Below are 19,739 nucleotides of genomic sequence, written 5' to 3'. Positions count from 1 at the left end.
AAATTTTGTGCACATGATTTTTACTTGTTTTGTTGTCACGCAAGGCCTCTTAGAACCGCTGTATCTACTCGGGAAAATCTACTTGTTTGCTCTATGGTATAGTAACCCCACTTGGTTAGTTCAGAAACAGAACTTTGTCATGTGAAGTGGAAACCATGGCCTACACCCAACCTTTGCAAATGTCAAACCATAAAAGGAAATAGGTGGCAATCTTGCTAATTGGTCAGCAAATACAGGGATTTAAGCACTTCTTGCAAGTTTGTGTAACATGCATGTGTGACTGTGCATGCATGTTTGCTTTGTTTGGCTATTCTCGAAGTGAAATAACTTATCCTACTGTACCTGTTTAAGTGTATTTAAGAGCTCTGTCGTGTACAGCATCCTGAAGCACAGTGTAGGTATCTACCACCCATTGTAGTACCAGATAAATCCCTTTTTAAAGACATGCATGCATCACTACACATTTCGTACAAAATTGTAAGAAGTGCTGAAACCCCTGTAACTGTTATAATCAATCACCCCTGCACACTCACACATGCACAACTACATAGCACACACACATGCACGTGCACACACACACACACACACATACAACTACATAGCACACACACACCACACCACACCACACACACACACACAAAACTACATGCACGCACACACATACATGCACGCGCTGCAACTGGGAATCACAATTTGTTTATACTTTATGTTACATAAGTTACAGTGTTGAGGTGTTAAATAGAATGTTTAATACTATATATTTATACAATTGTTTAAATGCTCAAAGGCCTAGGGTATACAATATCTTTCTTTTGCTCAGGACAAAACTCCCGGATCTTATCGTAAAGATATTGTCGTTCTTGTGACAATCCATTTGGAATCACTGGTAAAGGCAGCTGCTGAGAGGATGGTCGCCAAGATACATCTTTCAACAGGTTGATCTCCCGTTCATTGGAATTCCTGGCTTCCTTGACAAATACCTTTCCAGGGTGAAGTTTGGAGAACCGAAAGTGATGGAGTTGTGTAATTCCCTTCAGAGCAGTCTTTACTGTTGTTTCTTCAAAAAAGCTGCTCCAATCATACGTTGGAACGAACATTGTCCCATCGAGTGATCCAATAAGTTGAGGTATGTTAACGAATGATGACTGGGCTACACAGTTGGCAATGTCCTCTAAGTCCCCTATCTTTGTCCGACGAAAGCTTTGTTTTAGTAAGCCAAAGCACCAGTCTGGTGCAAACTTAGTGTGTCCCACTAAGAGGAACGATATTGTTATGTGATCGTGTAATCCAGTCATGCATCGCCACATCAAATAATACATCATAAACCGGTTCTTATTTTGGCCGGTGCAGTTATCTGCATGTAAATGTGCAGATGTCTCTCCTAGTCCGTGGACTTCAAAAAAGTGGTGAAGCATGGAGATGATAGAGTTGGCCCCTTTTCCAACATTGTAAGCTTCATCTATCAAGTAAGTCACCTAAATTGTTAGGGATTACCCTAGTAACATAAGACTTCAAACATATATATATACATACTTGACGTGGTATGGCTTCACAGCATACTCCAAAGATTCCACACTTTCTTGGAGTTAAAAAGTATATGGGACCAGGTTGTAATGGGTCACTTGGGTAGTGAACCTATTAAATATCCCATAATGTAGTATTTATATGAAAGTTTACATTATAGTGCATGTACCTGTTGAGCCATATCAAAGCTGTAATGCACTTCCATTTTATGGCTAGCTGGTGTTGTATGTGATGATGGTGAAGGAGCCTCTAGCACTCCATCCGAATTCGTGAAGGTGGCTTTCAACTTCTCCCAGCTTGCCTTGCAAGCATCACGATAGCAGGTCCTTTCAACAGCTACTGCTTCCAAGTGGGCTTTTGCTGCATCAATGGTCTATTATGTACAGTACGTCATGGTAAGAGTGCTTACTAGTTGTGTACTTACTAACAAACTAATTTTTAGAACATTACCGGAGTACATGTGGAGATAAGGAAGGAGTTTACTGACATTGGAAATTAGATCATGTAAGGAAACCATATGTGACTGGGCCTGCGAAAATAGGGCATGTGGGCACATGATTTTTGCCTACTTTTTCAAACTTCCTTGACTCATAACTTTTTATACCAAACTGCTATGGCAATGAAACTTGTAGCACTTAGTAAGACTTTAATTGGCTTTATGATGCAAGTCACAGAATGCAAATATTCTGTTTCAGCACTGAGGTATGACCTTTAGTGTGACAGGGTGTAGTTTGTGCCCACATGCCCTATTTTCGCAGGCCCGGTCACATATTTACAAATAGGTTACTGTGTTATTATCTTTATTGGGGTATGTTCTGTAACAGATGGATACATACCTTCTGTTTCTGGCGATCCGATGTGTTAGCCAGTCTCATAATGGACGTACTGTTTTGCTGGCATGTCCAACACAGGTCGCTCCTTGGTCTTCCAATCACAATGTGTGGCAACTGCTTCCTCCAATATGTACAGAAGGTTTGGTAAGCTACAGATGTTATTCCAGCTTTGCTGCAGCACTCCTGGTAGCATGTCCAAATTTTCTACCAAGGGAGAAGGTACAGTATGCATACTTAAAATTTCAATACTTTCAATTTTTAATCTACTGTGCACTCTTATTAGAGTCATCAAAATTTGAGTATCTCAAGTGAACAATTTTGTATCATGCGAAGGTACATTTTTACAATAATGCCGTGGTGTGCAAATTTATTCAACTTGTGCACACTACACAGATCAGATGTAATTACTTGTAATACACAATTATTATTATGTACCTTCTTGCTGTCAGATGTTGTAACACTTTCACATCATCTCTTTTGAATCCCGGAATACGGCCAGGGAGTAAGATGGCATTCTGCTCAGCATAATTCTGAATGAACTTAAGAAGATTCAGAATTGTTCCAAATGTAAGGGCATTGTGTGGACGCTTGAGGGAGTTGCCATGTGTTCTTACAGTAAGGCCGTTCTCCGAGAAGTGCTCCTTCATGGCTTGCACCTTATGATAGCTCATGTCATGCAGAAAGGTAAATGTTGTTCTGCATAACATGTACCCCTTGTGCTTGTAGTCCATGCATGTCCTCATCCTTTTGGCAGGTTTATGCCCACTGCGTGTGCCAACATCATCATCTTCACGAATGTTAGAGGCTACAAAGGACCATGTCCAACTGTTCTCAGCTTAAGAAGAAAACCTGAGCCCTGTACTCCACATAGTACTGCAGCGGAAGTAAGGTGCTACAAGGCTTGCCATCAGCTAAGGTACATCCACATGTAGTTTCTACAAATTTCACACACTTTTCTAGCTCTGCTGCCTGCTCAGACTCCCATCGTTTCAATCTGGCAATCTCTTTTGCCTTGGCTACAGCTGTCTTGGCTGTTGCTGATGGACCACTGTTAGATGGCGGTGCACATACTGTAGACGATGTCACAGTTGACGCCATGGTTGCTGTTTCAACACATCTAATCTGGGATTGAGACTGACTGTCAGATGACTGAAGTGGAGAATCAATGGATAGAGGATCAGCCAAAGAATTGTGCATTCCCTGTATGTCAATCAGTGCTACAAAAAATGCATTATTTAAAGTGCCATTTCAATTACAGTATGCATGTGGCTACCTTCATCTTGATATTCATCAACATCACTGCTACCAGAGACTGGCATGACTATTTCCTCCCCTATGCATTTTTAATGATTGTACGTCTGTTATTATTGTTGTACATTCCTTTAAAACCAACCTGCGTTCTTGTGGCTTATTTCGTCATCGCTGTCGTCGTCATCACTGGGCCCATCATTAAAATAGTCTGTAATAAGCGCCTCAACTTCATTAGAATCACAGTGGTTGGGATAATAGTTTACCCCTTCACCCGTAAGAAAGTTTAGAGCAGATAGAACCCTATCCATGTCCCGCGCTTCACTAGAAGAGCCCGCTAAGAATGGCAGGTGTTGTTACAAATCGTCGATTTGTCGAGGTCCGTTTATGACACCGATAGTGGAGCTGGAGTGCCATAAAGATCATTTCATAACTTTCGAAGTAGATCGTGTATGGGGCTGAAACTTCGCTGGATAATGCAGCAAGGGTATGTCTTTCTGTCTGTGCAATAAACCCAAAACCCCTTAAAAATTGTTTTAGCCATACTGAATAATTTTATTTTTGGCGATAAGAACGGTTTTCGCAAAGCCGGTCACATATTTCTATTTACTGTGTGTTACTCACTCTTCAGGTTCACACTGGGAGAATGGATGCAGTGAGCATTTGAAACTGCAAGGATGCCAGACATGCAACTATAGGTTGTTAAGCCATTGTTGCAGTAAAGAGAGAAGAAGGAATATACTGACACAACCCTTTTGGCATTTCCTATTATTATTATTATTACTAGGACCGGGTCACACATAACCAAGTAAATTTGTTAACATAAAACTACTTGTATTTGCTTTGTCTAATTGTGATGTATAATAAGTATTGTAGGACCTCCATTATCCGAACATCTGTTTCAGTTCAACATTAAAAGCATCCAGTTAAGTGAATTTGTTCAAATAAATGAAGACCATTTGTTTATATAGAGTTATGTTCAACTACTCTAATAAAACATACACTTTCTCTAATAGAATGTTCACTAAATGATGAAACACTCTAATAGGTCACACATACCCCAGTGCAGTGGTCCCTTTAATGTTCGGCCATCGATACCCAAATGTTTTGCTATTCAAACAGTAATGACTGTTCTATTAGAGTATTTTGTTCACTGTATGTTCTATTAGAGTATTTGAATGGAATTCTGTATATAAATCAATCGGTTTTAACCTTCCATTATTTAATGAATTTAAATTATAGAAGGACCACTGTACAGATAACAAGGGGAAAGCCATGTGCTCAGTGTACATACACAAAATACATGGTCATATTATAAAGTTGATGTCACCATTACCAATACAAAGACACTGAAAGCTCAGTACAACTTCGTAACAATGTTAAAGTATGCTATATCAAAATTATAGGGCAACAGATGGACCAGCCAACACAGAACAGAACTAACATAGAAAGATTGGGAGTTATCTATCACTTAATTTCATTGTATGTGCACACAACAGTCACACATTGCAAGCTAATAATACAATAAAATGGATATTATAGCAATTTATTAAACAGTGGATCCTCAATAATCTGAACAGCACTGTTCTAAAAGTAGTGAAATTGTTCAGATTATTGACTATATACAGAACCCTATTCAAATACTCTAATAGAACAAACACTTGTTCTCAAAATACCCTAATAGAACAGTCATTTCAACTGTTGGGATTAGCAGATTACAGGAGTTTGGATTAGCAAGGATCTATACTGTCCACATACATTATAAGCTATATGCCAATAGTTTATATCATAGAATCTTAGTATGCACACTACTAACATGGCTACCCACTCCCAAAATGACTAGCTCATTACATTTACATTAGCACTGCTATTGTAGCCATCAGTACTCTGATATAATTGTAAAGTGATAGGTTTAATTGCTACGGCAGCTATAAGCCATGTTTAGACACAAAATTAATTTCGTTCCACGAAGTGTACAGAAAAGTGTATCTACAATGGATTGGTCTTAACCAGTAGTCACACATCCAAACTGCTGCATGGTATGGTGAAAGTGATCTTTAAATAAGATGCTCAAAGCTCTACTATTATTCTCTGACATGTGTGCCTATATGCACCAAATGGACAGTACTGATATGTCTAGGGAAGCTGTATACATGAAACACGAACAAGTCTTATTTATAAGAACAGCTGCTCGTATCAGTGATTTTACACACAAACTAGCAAATTCGCTCTAATTGTAATACTCTGCTTGTATTCATTTATCAATAGTATTACAGTCTGCATGAATCTTATGTTTGATGCTGTCTGTAAGCTTACATGGAGCCAAGCCCATGGCCACTAGCAAGAATTCATATTATATAAAGAGAGGAGAGTATTCTACTTCAGTATAACCTGTACAAATGCATATCTTGAAGTGATGATGTAATACCTACACTGTAAATTCAGAAGTGTGAAGTTCATACTGATGGTATGACTCCTGCGGTCACTTAGTGTGGTCATCATACTTTTGAAGTATGAGCATTACACTAAGCGACCGCAGGAGTCATACCATCAGTATGAACATCACACTTCTGAATTTACAGTGTATAGTCATTTTCAATGTGTTAGTTGGTCAGGTCTCTACCCAGCATTAAGTTTCAATGATCCTTGTAGTTTGGCTTCAATAAGCAGTCCACTGATGACATTGTCAACACTCCTTAACACTGTATGTGTAACTTGATATGACATCCTAAAGAAATCAAAGGTTTACTGTATTACTTCGAGATACACACCGTGTACATGATCATGATAAGTGGGTGTGGCTCACAAAAAAAAACTAGTTTGTAGCAGGACTAGGTTAAAACACTTCAACGTGAACTAATTGATCCATTGCACACATGATCCAATCCAGGTCAGACTCAGATATTTGATTACGCGTCGTGTGATCTATCCCTGTGAAAGGGATCAGTGGACAGCTCACTGTGACTGAGCACTAAATCTGCAAGGCAAACATTTCAGCACAAGAAACATTCAGGATACAAATTCATCCTTCTGTCAGCCTACAACATGTGCAACAGTGTAGTGCCAATTTATCAGTAAATTTAATAAAAATTAAATAGTGTGTATTTCGCCAAATTAACAACTGCAAATTTCCTAAATATTGTTACACAGCATTTACGCATGCTTTGAGGTTATGCTATGACGTTATCACTTGGCAGCAGAAGTCTACCAAGTGAGTGGGAAAAAGACAATACCAGTTAATAACCAGTTTTTCCATACTGGTTCACAACGCTACTATACAGATAACAAGCGTCAACTCTGTGCTCAGTGTGCATACATAATAATATTATATGGTCAACTTATATAAAGCTAATGTCCCCAATACCATGTATGACACTGAATAGGACCATTATCAACCCCATCTGCTTTATTCTCAGTACAACCTAGTAACAATACTGCAGTATGCTATAAAAAGTATAGCATTACAGATGGACCAGCCAACACAACACAGAGCAACAATATTAAAGAAAGATTGAGAGTTATCCATTACTTAATTTCGCTAAATATACTTACAATAGTTACATACTGTATGTGACCATCTCAGTGAAAACCTGTCTAGTTCGCACAACCTTCAAATATTTTTTTTAAATTTCTCAGCATTATCTGCATGCATAGTTCAAGGAATGGTTCACCAAAGTTTCAGACTTCTGTGGTGAGTAGTTTTGGAATTACAGCGCTAGAAAGTAGGAAGAATAAGGAAATCAATTTGTACAGTGACTATACTAAAAATAAACTACAGGCGCTTGCATTCGTAGCCATAACTTCCGTTTGGATTAGTCTACAAAGTTGGAATTTGGCTTACAATGTTCACCATGGATTGGCAGACCAACTAAGGTATAGTTTTAGCCTTGTATTCACCTGTGCATAGGCGTATGAAGGCAGTTTTGTTAAAAAAAACAGTAATAGCTTTGTTTATGTCTACTGCTCCGGAAACAAACTCACGTGAGACGCAAATCATTAGGGCTACAGAAATGAAACAAAGATTTTCGAACTCCCCATGAGTAAGATGGCGTATAGTTTAATTGATTTGAATCTTCTTCAAGTACTGGCCCGAGAAAAACTTGCATATTTTTTCTTGTAGCATGTGTAATTTTACGAATTACTTTAAAATTTTGATTTTCTCAATACTCATGCTTTTGCGAACTAGACGGGTTTTCGCTGAGACGGTTACATATTGTAAGTTATTATACATATGTACTGTACACAGTCATACATTACAAGCTATATGTAACAACAGACATTTAACCAGAACATAACTATATTAGTATCCTGTATGTGTGCGATATATAGACTAGTGTTACGTGAGTAGTTAGCAACAAGTTTATAGTTGTTTGCGAGTGAATCTTCGGGTTTGGTTTGAGACGTGAACAGGCAGCACTGTTATAAGACAGAATCCTAGTACATACTCCACTAACACTGCTACCATCCACAAATTGAATAGCTCATTACATCTGCATTTGCACTGCTATTGTAGTCATTATTATTCAGTGTTAACACTATTACAGTGCTTGGTTTGATTGCTATAGTAGCTATAAGCCATGTTATCTACAATAGATTTGTCTTGACCAGCAGCCGCACATCCAGTGCTGCAAAGGTATGGTAAAAGCAAATGTTCAAAGCATATTATTTATCTTATGACACATGTGACTGCATCATTAGTGTACAACATTCACAGTACTGATATGTTTACAGAAGCTGCATACACATGAAACACAAACTAGTCTTATAAGAATGACTGCTGCATGACAAACTATTTCTTGGTGCCCCTTACTCAAACCTGAGCATAGTAAACAGAGACTTTTGGCCGATAGAAATTTACCTTTTAGCTAAACAATGCTACCTTGAATGCTACAAATAGTAAGTCGCCACTTATGGATTAGTCACTAAATAACAGACCACACAGCGTAGTATCAGTGACTTGACAGTAGTACAAACTTGTAAATTTGGTCCAATAATAAGACTTTTCCCCTACTGACTATAGGCTAAAATCTCGTAAGTGTATTCTAATGCTTTTGCGCATTGTAATAATCAAATGGAATACCCTAAAAACTATCTGCAGTAAAGTATTAGTTGGAGTGCATTACATAGAACTAACCTCCAAGAAAGAAAACATCGTTGTTTCCACCAATAATAGGTCTTTCCCTCAAGAGCCTGGTTTAACGTGCAGGCGGTGCAACGCATTTGAATTGGTTGCTATGAGCTACAAACCGGCCTTACTAGTTACTGGGCACACAAACAGGTTTTACGAGTGGTAACTAACGAGTTACTGGTCGTCAGGTACTGAAAAGGGATGGCGTTATATGGAAAACTCTATTCAATAACGAAGGGACGGAAGAAAAAATCCTTTTTATTTTTCCTGTTTTACTATCGTCTAACACAATCCCGGTGAGCATTTGTGTGTGTGCTAAGTAATTTCGCTGTACATTAATTAATTAATTATTTAATTATTTATGACGTCACTTATTATTATTATTATTACTTGGTTATGTAACTAGGACCGGGTCACACATAACCAAGTAAATTTGTTAACATATAAAACAACTTGTATTTGCTTTGTCTAACTGTGATGTATAATAAGTATTGTAGGACCTCCATTATCCGAACATCTGTTTCAGTTCAACATTAAAAGCTTCCAGTTAAGTGAATTTGTTCAAATAAATGAAGCCCATTTGTTTATATAGAGTTATGTTCAACTACTCTAATAAAACATACACATGCTCTAATAGAATGTTCGTGTAATGGAAAATACTCTAATAGGTTACACATCCCCAGTGCAGTGGTCCCTTTAATGTTCGGCCATCGATACCCAAATGTTTTGTTATTCAAACAGAAGTGACTGTTCTATTAGAGTATTTTGTTTCAGAGTGTACACTGTATGTTCTATTAGAGTATTTGAATGGAATTCTGTGTATAAATCAATCGGTTTTAACTTCCCATTATTTAATGAATTTAAATAATAGAAGGACCACTGTACAGATAACAAGGGGAAAGCCATGTGCACAGTGTACATACACAAAATACATGGTAATATTATAAAGTTGATGTCACCAGTACCAATACAAAGACACTGAAAGCTCAGTACAACTTTGTAACAATGTTAAAGTATGTTATCAAAATTATAGGGAAACAGATGGATCAACCAACACAGAGAAAAACTATCATAAAAAGATTGGGAGTTATCCATCACTTAATTTTATCATATGTGCACACAACAGTCGCACATTGTAAGCTAATAATGGATATTATAGCAATTTATTAAACAGTGGATCCTCAATAATCTGAACAGCACTGTTCTCAAGTTGATAAAAGTAGTAAAATTGTTCAGATTATAAACTATATGTGACCGAATTTGACAAAACAAGGCTTCCACACACATCCAATTTTCTGACTTTAACCAGCTGTAATTTGACTACTCAGCAAGCTATTGGCTTCAACTTTTCACATAGTCCTTCCATAGCATAGTACAATACCAGGTCAAACTTTGAGACTAATGGCTTACTGCTACATCACGTTATGGTACTTGTTAAGTCATAAAAGTGGATGTGTGTGGAAGCCTTGTTTTGTAAAATTCGGTCACATATACAGAACCCTATTCAAATACTGTAATAGAACAAACACTTGTTCTCAAAATACCCTAATAGAACAGTCATTTCTACTGTTGGGATTAGATTACAGGAGTTTGGGTTAGCGAGGATCTATACTGTCCACATACATTATAAGCTATATGCCAATAGTTTATATGATAGAATCTTAGTATGCACACTACCAACATGGCTACCCACTCCCAAAATGACTAGCTCAATACATTTACATTAGCACTGCTATTGTAGCCATCAGTACTCCAATATAATTGTAAAGTGGTAGGTTTATTTGCTATGGTAGCTATAAGCCATGTTCATACACAAATTAATTTCATTCTACGAAGTGTACAGAAAAGTGTATCTACAATAGATTGGTCTTAACCAGTAGTCACACATTCAAACTGCTGCAAGGTATGGTGAAAGTGATCTTTAAATAAGATGCTCAAAGCTATACTATCATTCTCTGACATGTGTGCCTATATGCACCAAATGGACAGTACTGATATGTCTAGGAAAGCTGTATACATGAAACACGAATAGGCATGAGGCTATTATGCTCCAAAAATTGAGCATTATGCTTTTGAGCAGTGCTCAAAAAATCGCCTATTATGCTTTTGAGAATTGCCCATTATTCCCAAAATTATGCCACCATAATTGGCTAATAATACCAGTTCATTGCTGTATCAGGCCATTTTCATTGATGTTTAAGCTTCAATAGTCTTGAATTCTTCAGCTGGTTGCTGTATTAGAGTACTTCATTTCAATGTGACTGCTTTATTAGAGTAAATAATATTCAGTGACTGTTCTATTAGAGTTTCTGACTGCTCTATTAGAGTATCTCGATCTTTTTTAACGGAATTGTGCAATCTGCAAATTTTCCTACTGTTAAAGCTTTATAATCACCTCAAAATGCTAGCATAATTCCTGATTCCCACACATACCTATTATGCCCGAAATTATGCCGGCATAATCGCCGCATCTCTAAACACGAACAAGTATTATTTATAAGAAAAACTGCTTGTATCAGTAATTTTACGCACAAACTAACAAATTCACTCTAATTATAAGACGCTGCTTGTATTCATTTATCAATTAGAGTATTACAGTCTGCATGAATCTTATGTTTGATACTGTCTGTGAGCTTACATGGAGCCAAGCCCATGGCCACTAGTAAGAGTATCCTACTTCAGTATATAGCCTGTGCATATGCATATCTCGAAGCGATGATGCAATACCTATAGTCACTTTTAATGTGTTAGTTGGTCAGGTATCTACTCAGCATTAAGTTTCAATAACCCTTGTAGTTTGCAATAAGCAGTCCACTGATGACATTGTCAACACTGTATGTGTAACTTGATATGACATCCTAAAGAAATCAAAGGTTTACTGTATTACTTCGAGATACACACCCTGTACATGATAACGATAAGTGGGTGTGGCTCACAAAAAAATAGAGTGTATATAGCAGGACTAAGTTAAAACACTTCAACGTGAACTAATTGATCCATCGCACACATGATCCAATCCAGATATTTGATTGCGCATCGGATGATCTAACCCTATGAAAGGGATCAGTGGACAGCTCACTGTGACTGAACACTAAATCTACAAGGCAGACATTTCAGCACAACAAACATTCAGGATACAAATTCATCCTTCTGTCAGCCTACAACATCTGCAACAGTGTAGAGCCAATTTACCAGTAAATTTAATAAAAATTAAATAGTGTGTATTTTGCCAAAAATAAAAATTGACAACTGCAAATTGCCTAAATATTATTTTGTTGTTACACAGCATTTACACATGCTTTGAGGTTATGCTATGACATTATCACTTGTCAGCAGAAGTCTACCAAGTAAGTGGGCAAAAGACAATACCAGTTAATCAGTTTATCCATACCGGTTCACAACACTATTACACTTATATAAAGCTAACGTCCCCAATACCATGTACAGTATGACACTGAATAGGACCATAATCAACCCCATCTGCTTTATTCTCAAGTAACAATACTACAGTAATTTGTCATAGCAAACAACTATATACCAGTAGCATGCATGCAGTTGCACTTATCTAACATCATTTATAGCTATTAAACCATCAGCAACACTTCACTTTTCATCTCCCACTGCATTAAAAACGATCGAGGTACTCTAATAGAGCAGTCAAGTAATTACTCTAATAGAGCAATCAAAGCTACAGCTTGTAGTCACCATATTTGCCCTATAGTTAGCTATAGTATTTTAGTAATTATTTACAGTTTCAAGTATTGAATCTATTGTAATTGCTAACAAAAAATAGCTTAAAATCCTATCTCAGAGCTTCTAAATTTTCAAAATCTTCTGGAGAATTGTTATCAGATTCCTTATTTAGCTATACCAATTTTCAGAAACCCCCTTTTAAAAATCCTAGATCCGCCACTGGTGTGTATTTTGCCAAATTGACAACTGCAAATTGCCTAAATATTATTTTGTTGTTACACAGCATTTACATATGCTTTGAGGTTATGCTATGACATTATCACTTGTCAGCAGAAGTCTACCAAGTAAGTGGGCAAAAGACAAGTATAGGTTAGGAACCTAGACTGAGGCTCTTCGTGGCTTTAGAAACCGAGCGAAGCGAGGTTTCTAAAACACGAAGAGCCGAGGGCGTGGTTCCTAACCGACTTAGAACATGGCTCGGTTTATTAACATTGCAAAATGTATTTAAAACCTTGTGACGGTGATCTGCTTATGATTGTGGGTGTGATAAATGTTTTGAAATCGTAGTTATTTTCAAAATGGCGGGACAGTTGAAGTTCAAGCCGTTTCAACCTATGAAGCCTCCTCCAGGTTGGAAATGCCCTAAACGATTTAAACTCGGGTTGGGAGAACCTTGGGAAAGTGAATCTGAATCTAGCAGCGATGGTGAAACTGATGTTGAGGTGCGAACCAAGGTGCGAACTTTTGTGAGCCAGCAGAATACAAGTAAGCATTCTGTTGCATGGTTATTAACTGTGAAAAGTTTAACTGCACAGATGTTGAAGTCAAGAAGACGTCGATAATTCACTCACAAGTGGCTAAGGAACTGTTTCCTGACCGCGTAGCCGACGACTTCCTTCTGCTTGCATCACAGCAGTTTGAGCGAGAGTTGAACAACTGTTCGTCTGTAGAATTTACTAAGGAAGAATTTCCCGATCAAGTTACTGATGACATTCTTCTTCTTGCATCACAGCAGTTCGAAGGTAAACAATCTCCGCTGCGTCACCTGACTAATGGTGGACCTCAACCAACATTGTTTGAGGAAGGTAGTAAAAATGAAACTGTTAGCGAGACTAGTGGAGCGGTTAATAGAGGTAGTGTACGATATGGGTCACCAAAAACATCCAAGGAAGTTGAGGAAGCAAGGAAACGTGGAATACCAGTCAAAACACAAGACCAGAACAAATGGGTGGGGAATATATGGCGTGAGTGGGTTCAATATCGTTTGCAGTGTTCATGTGTTGAGCCTGAGGAAAAGGAGCACAAGCTACTTGAGGATTTCTGTAAAATGTCGAAACAAGCTATGAATTTTTGGTTAGGGAAGTTCGTACTTGAAGTGAGGCGAAAAGATGGTAGGCCATACTCACCTGATACTCTTTATCAGATATGCTGTGCACTATTACGTTTGTTAAGAGAAGTAGATAGAGCTGATGTAAATATACTAGCCGATCCTATGTTTTGTCAGTTTCGTGCTACTTTAGATGCACGCATGAAAGAACTGAAATTTACTGGCAATTATCAAGTGAAAAAAGCTGAAATACTTACTGAGGAGCATGAAGATACTTTGTGGAAACAGGGGTTACTTGGAGATAAACATCCACAACAGCTACTAAACACATTGATATAATATTATATAGGTTTTTACTTTGCATTACGAAGTGGTGTGGAGCATAGAAGATTGAGGTATTATCCCTCACAGATCCAGCTGTTTAAACCTACTAATGGACGGGCTTATCTAATGTACACAGAAGACGTGTCTAAAGCAAATCAAGGAGGTCTTGTACACCGCAAGCGGGAGCAAAAGCAAGTGGTTCAGTATGCTAATGACGATAATCCAGAACGTTGTTTAGTCAGGCTCTACAAGTTATACATGTCAAAGTGTCCAGAAGATCGTCCAGATGGAGCACTTTATCTAAAGCCACTTGCTAAACCAACTGAACAATGTTGGTATCACAAAATACCTATTTGGCATAATTCATTACAGCAAACTGTTCGCAGATTGTGTGTAGCAGCAGGAATTGAGGGAAAGTTTACCAACCACTCACTTCGCGCCACAAATGCAACCAGATTGTTTGAAGCCAAAGTAGATGAGCAACTTATTATGCAAAGGACGGGGCACTCATCTAATGCTGTGAGGTCTTATAAGCGGGTTGGTGAGAAATTGCGGACTGTAACATCAGATGTGCTAAATGGTACTGTTACTACCACTAAGGATCAAGATTTGAAAGTATCACCAGATGAGAAGGTTAAGCAGCATGACAAGCCAGACAAGACTGAAAATCAAGAGAACATGGCTTCAGGGATTAACCTTGTTGGTACAACTAATTGTACCATTAACATTAACTATCATCACTGATGTGTCATGTATGAATGGGCACGTTTGTCTACAGTGATTCTTGTACCTTTTTTTACATTTTCATTAGAACCCACAATCACATCTAACACACCATGACCTAGGTTTTAAATACAAATTGAATACCCTTGCATAGTGAGCTTTATCAATTGTCTGCAGGTTTCTAATAAAGTTAGTTAGAAACCTCCTACCAGGTTTCTTAGTGTATTAGAAACCTCATTTAATATCAAAGATCAAAGCATACTATGCATGCCATGTTCTAATACCAGTTAATCAGTTTTTCCATACCGGTTCACAACACTATTACACAGAAAACAAGCGTCAACTCTGTGCTCGGTGTACACAATTAATAATATTATATGGTCAACTTATAAAAAACTAACGTCCCCAATACCATGTACAGAATGACACTGAATAGGACCATTATCAACCCCATCTGCTTTATTCTCAGTAAAACCTAGTAACAATACTACAGTATGCTATAAAAATTATAGCATTACAGATGGACCGGCCAACACAACACAGAGTAACATTATTAAAGAAAGATTGAATGATATCCACTACTTAATTTTACTGAATGTACATACAATAATCACATATGTGACCATCTCAGTGAAAACCTGTCTAGTTCGCACAACCTCCAAATATATATATTTTTATTTCTCAGCATTATCTGCATAGTCCAAGAAATGGTTCACCAAAGTTTCAGCCTTCTGTGGTGAGTAGTTTTGGAATTACAGTGCTAGAAAGTAGGAAGAACAAGGAAATCAATTTGTACGGTGACTAAACTAAAAATAAACTACAGGAGCTTGCATTCGCAGTCATACCCTGTAACTTCCATTTGGATTAGTCTACAAAGTTGAAATTTGGCTTACAATGTTCACCATGGATTGGCAGACCAACTAAGGTATAGTTTTTGCCTTGCATTCACCTGTGCATAAGGGTATGAAGGTGGTTTTGTTAAAAAAAAAAACAGCAATAACTTTGTTTATGTCTACTGCTCTGTAAACAAACTCACGTGACACACAAACCATTGGAAGATTCTAAAACAAAGATGGTGCATAGTTTAATTGATTTGAAACTTCCTTCTTTGAGTACTGGCCCGATAAAAACTTGCATATTTTTTTCTTGTAGCATGTGTAATTTTACGGATTATTTTAAAATTTCTATTTTCTAAATACTCATGCTTGTGCGAACTAGACAGGTATTCGCTGAGACGGTCACATATCGTAAGTCATCATACATACGTACTGTACACAGTCATACATTACAAGCTATATGTAACAACAGACATTTAACTAGAACATAATTATATTAGTATCCTATAGCATACTGTATGTATGCGATATATAGACTATTGTTATGCGAGTAGTTCGTTGTTTGCGAGTGAATCTTTGGGTTTGTTTTGGGACGTGAACAGGCAGCACTGCTATAAGACAGAATCTTAGTACAAACTCCACTAACACTGTTACCATCCACAAATTGAATAGCTCATTACATCTACATTTGCACTGCTATTGTAGTCATTATTACTCAGTGTTAACAATATTGGTTTGAATGCTATAGTAGCTATAAGCCATGTTATCTACAATAGATTTGTCTTGACCAGCAGTCGCACATCTAGTGCTGCAAGCATATGGTAAAAGCAAATGTTCAAAGTATATTATTTATCTTATGACACATGTGTCTGCATCATTAGTGTACAACATGCACAGTACTGATATGTCTACAGAAGCTGCATACACATGAAACACAAACAAGTCTTATAAGAACGACTGCTCTATATGAAAAACTATTTCTTGGTGCCCCTTACTCGATCCTGAGCACAGTAAACAGAGTCTTTTATAATAGAAATTTTGTTTTGCTACCTTTTTAATAGCTAAACAATGCTTGTACAGTAGCTACAAATAGTAAGTCACCACTTATGGACTAGTCACTAAATAACAGACCACACAGCGTAGTATCAGTGATTTGACAGTAGTACAAACTTGTAAATTTGGTCCAATAATAAGACTTTTCCCCTACTGACTATTGGCTAAAATCTCGTAAGTGTATTCTAATGCTTTTGCACATTTTAATACTCAAATGGAATACCCTAAAAACTACTTGCAGTAAAGTAATAGTTGGAGTACATTACATAGAACTAACTTCCAAGTAAGAAAACATCGTTGCTTCCACCAATAATAGTGCTTTCCCTCATAGGAGACAAGGAGTCAAGCGCCTGGTTTAACGCGCAGGCGGCGCAGCGCATTTGAATTGGTTGCTATGAGCTACAAACCGGCCTTACTAGTTTCTGGGCGCGCAAATAGGTTTTACGAGTGGTAACTAACGAGTTACTGGTTGTCAGGCACTGAAAAAGGATGGCGTTATATGGAAAACTGTATTCAATAACGAAGGTACGGAAGAAAAAATCCCTTTTTATTTTTCCTGTTTTACTACCGTCTAACACAATCCCGGTGAGCATTTGTGTGTGTGCTAAGTAGTTTCGCTGTACATTAATTAATTAATTATTTAATTAATTAATTATTTATGACGTCACTTATTATTATTACTTGGTTATGTAATTTGTTTACTGTACAGAAACCTCCATATGGAGTATATAGTACTATGTACAGTTTCGATTTCTGAGTGTGTCTGCTCTGTAAATAGAAATGATTATTTTAGTGGACCATATGTCAGCATTCAGTCAATTTTATCAACTTTTCATAATCAGTGTTTGTGAGCCATCAAAGTTGTAACCATTTATAAAGTGTGTAGTTCTACTACAGAAATAGATAGGCTATTTAGATGGTAAAATGTTGCAATTTAGAAGTAATTACAAGTGACTGTCAAGGGTATCGAATGCAATAGTGGTACCACTCACGGCTTTACATTTTTATTTTGTAACAGCTGACTTCAGTTTCCTGTTATTACTATGTACTTGTGTGGATGGTCCTTACCTAATGAATGCATTTGTTAATTACTGTGACTATAAGGCATTTCAAAAGGTAGTGCGTGGAAGAGCTCCAATCCTTGCCAGTACACATGTGTTGTGATGTACTGTATAAAGTATAAAGTCACAAAATATTCAGGACCCTATAGCCAACTACTATACATGCACGTATTGATGATTTTGTAGGCCAGCAGAATCCATGAAACTTGAAAATTTATTTTACTCATTAGTAGCTAAGCATTAGTGCTAACTGATGTAGAGTCTGAGTCTACCTGTTGTGTTCTGCAGTGTTCCTGCCCTTTCGTACATACTCTCTAATACAACAGTCACTTTTAGTAGATAAAAAAAGAATTAAACTGTAACCATTCTAAAAGTTCTGTACATAATTTATTGATCATAAGTGGTGTTTCACTGCATGACTATCCCTTTTGGTTTGAAAAATAGAAACCGACCTATTGTGTAGGCATAGTTTGAGCGTATACTATGTGCATTTGATTCAAACTCCTGTATCGCCAATTCCACTGCTGGAAGGATGCTGAAGTCAACTTGCACAACATGGTTGTGGCCACTCTAAAGCTGGGCCAGGAGACACAGAATTTCACATGCATGGGTGAAAGTCACATTGCCCTAATCCACATGTATTTTATTCCACAAACCAGTTATCCCCAGCCACTCAGTACAGCTATCTTGTCTGGCAAGTAATTCTAACATGCACATGCATGATATCACAATATCACCTACACGCACCATGCAACTGCCCTAAATGCACAGTCATCTGTGGCCAGACTTTGCAATAGTTAATTCAGACCATGAAGTAGTTAATAGCTAAATTCGACTTTACATCAAATCAGAGTCACTAGCTGTCACGCACTAAAGCTAAATACTCAATATATACGTACACTAACACCTTTGTAATTTATGTTTTGCACTCATACTCTTTATAATCCAGCCTAGAAATATGGATTATTAGGCCAACCTGGATTTTTAATCCAAAAAACTAACATCCCTTGGGGTACGTGGTAAAACTTTACAGTGGATAAAAGGTTTCCGTAGGAACAGAACACAGCAAGTGGACAGAAATCTGGCTCAATTCCTGTGATTAGTGGTGTTCCTCAAGGATCAGTGTTGGGTCATATTTTGTTCACAATGTTTGTAAATGACATAATATACATACCTTTCATGATATCAAGTCCTACTTTTATGTTTGCCGATGATACAAAGATTTTTCGTTTTGTAAAAAGTAGTGATGACCACACTGCACTTCAGAAGGACTTACATGTACTTTATGAATGATCAGTTCAACATCTCCAAGTGCAAGCATGTACACTTTGGGCCAGTACATAACTATGGGCCGTATTATTTGAATGGCATAGTAATTGACAGTGTTGGATCTCAGAGAGACCTAGGTATCCTTTTTGACAATTGACTCAACTTCCATTCTCATACTATAAACATCACTACCAAAGCCAATCGACTGCTGGGCCTGATCAGGAGATCTTTTGATCATCTAGACTCAGATATGTTAATTAAATTATTTGTCACTCTAGTATGATCTAAACTAGAATATTGTAATTCAGTATGGGTCCCATCTTTTGTCCTTGATCAAAGTAGAATCGAAAAGGTTCAGTGTAGAGCAACAAAATTGTTACCACTGATTAAAGACAAACCGTATGAAGAGAGATTATCAATACTACAATTACCATCTCTATCCCATAGGCGTTACAGAGGTCCTTAACAATTATTTTAGTTCAGACTTTTCTACATTATATACGTATTCTACTACTACTACCACCACTAGAGGACATTGGTTTAAATCATTTAAGTATCAATCAAGTGTAGATCTAATTGTTTTTTCTCTTTTATAGTTAATGCTATTCTGTAAAAAAATACTTTTAAATCTTTACTAATAGATAGTTACTTATTTGATTATAGATTTAATTTTGTATAAATAATGCTTATGTACTGCTATGTGTTGATCCGGTATACAGG

General features: G+C 37.3%; 2 protein-coding genes and 1 long non-coding RNA gene across 5 annotated transcripts; 2 read left to right on the top strand and 1 right to left on the bottom strand.

Annotated features, from left to right (window-relative positions):
- Nucleotides 1-711: 711 nt before the first annotated feature.
- LOC136245518 (uncharacterized) lies at nucleotides 712-4,269 on the bottom strand. The gene is made up of 7 exons (XM_066037045.1): nucleotides 3,751-4,269; nucleotides 3,631-3,690; nucleotides 2,793-3,574; nucleotides 2,361-2,561; nucleotides 1,694-1,897; nucleotides 1,534-1,635; nucleotides 712-1,475 (listed from the first exon to the last, which is right to left on the bottom strand). The coding sequence occupies exons 4-7, from the start codon at nucleotides 2,397-2,399 to the stop codon at nucleotides 774-776; spliced, it is 1,047 nt and encodes a 348-aa protein (XP_065893117.1). The 5' UTR covers nucleotides 2,400-2,561; nucleotides 2,793-3,574; nucleotides 3,631-3,690; nucleotides 3,751-4,269; the 3' UTR covers nucleotides 712-773.
- Nucleotides 820-3,759, top strand: LOC136246019 (uncharacterized). 3 transcript variants are annotated; one of them, XR_010696210.1, is made up of 9 exons: nucleotides 820-935; nucleotides 989-1,126; nucleotides 1,386-1,466; nucleotides 1,741-2,028; nucleotides 2,349-2,576; nucleotides 2,641-3,041; nucleotides 3,112-3,273; nucleotides 3,318-3,559; nucleotides 3,616-3,759. It is a non-coding gene; the product is annotated as an uncharacterized lncRNA (long non-coding RNA). The 3 variants fall into 3 exon arrangements; XR_010696211.1 differs by having other exon boundaries at nucleotides 2,349-2,924; nucleotides 2,974-3,041; XR_010696209.1 differs by having other exon boundaries at nucleotides 2,349-3,041.
- An 8,735-nt stretch (nucleotides 4,270-13,004) lies between the features above and the next one.
- Nucleotides 13,005-14,885, top strand: LOC136245337 (zinc finger MYM-type protein 2-like). Its single transcript, XM_066036817.1, has 3 exons — nucleotides 13,005-13,191; nucleotides 13,242-13,987; nucleotides 14,165-14,885. The coding sequence occupies exons 1-3, from the start codon at nucleotides 13,005-13,007 to the stop codon at nucleotides 14,819-14,821; spliced, it is 1,590 nt and encodes a 529-aa protein (XP_065892889.1). The 3' UTR covers nucleotides 14,822-14,885.
- The last annotated feature ends 4,854 nt before the right edge of the window (nucleotides 14,886-19,739 follow it).

Source organism: Dysidea avara, chromosome 15, assembly GCF_963678975.1.
Source record: "Dysidea avara chromosome 15, odDysAvar1.4, whole genome shotgun sequence".
Lineage (NCBI taxonomy): Eukaryota > Metazoa > Porifera > Demospongiae > Dictyoceratida > Dysideidae > Dysidea > Dysidea avara.
The sequence above is the reverse complement of the archived record's forward strand: the minus strand, read 5'-3'. Positions and strand labels throughout refer to the sequence as shown.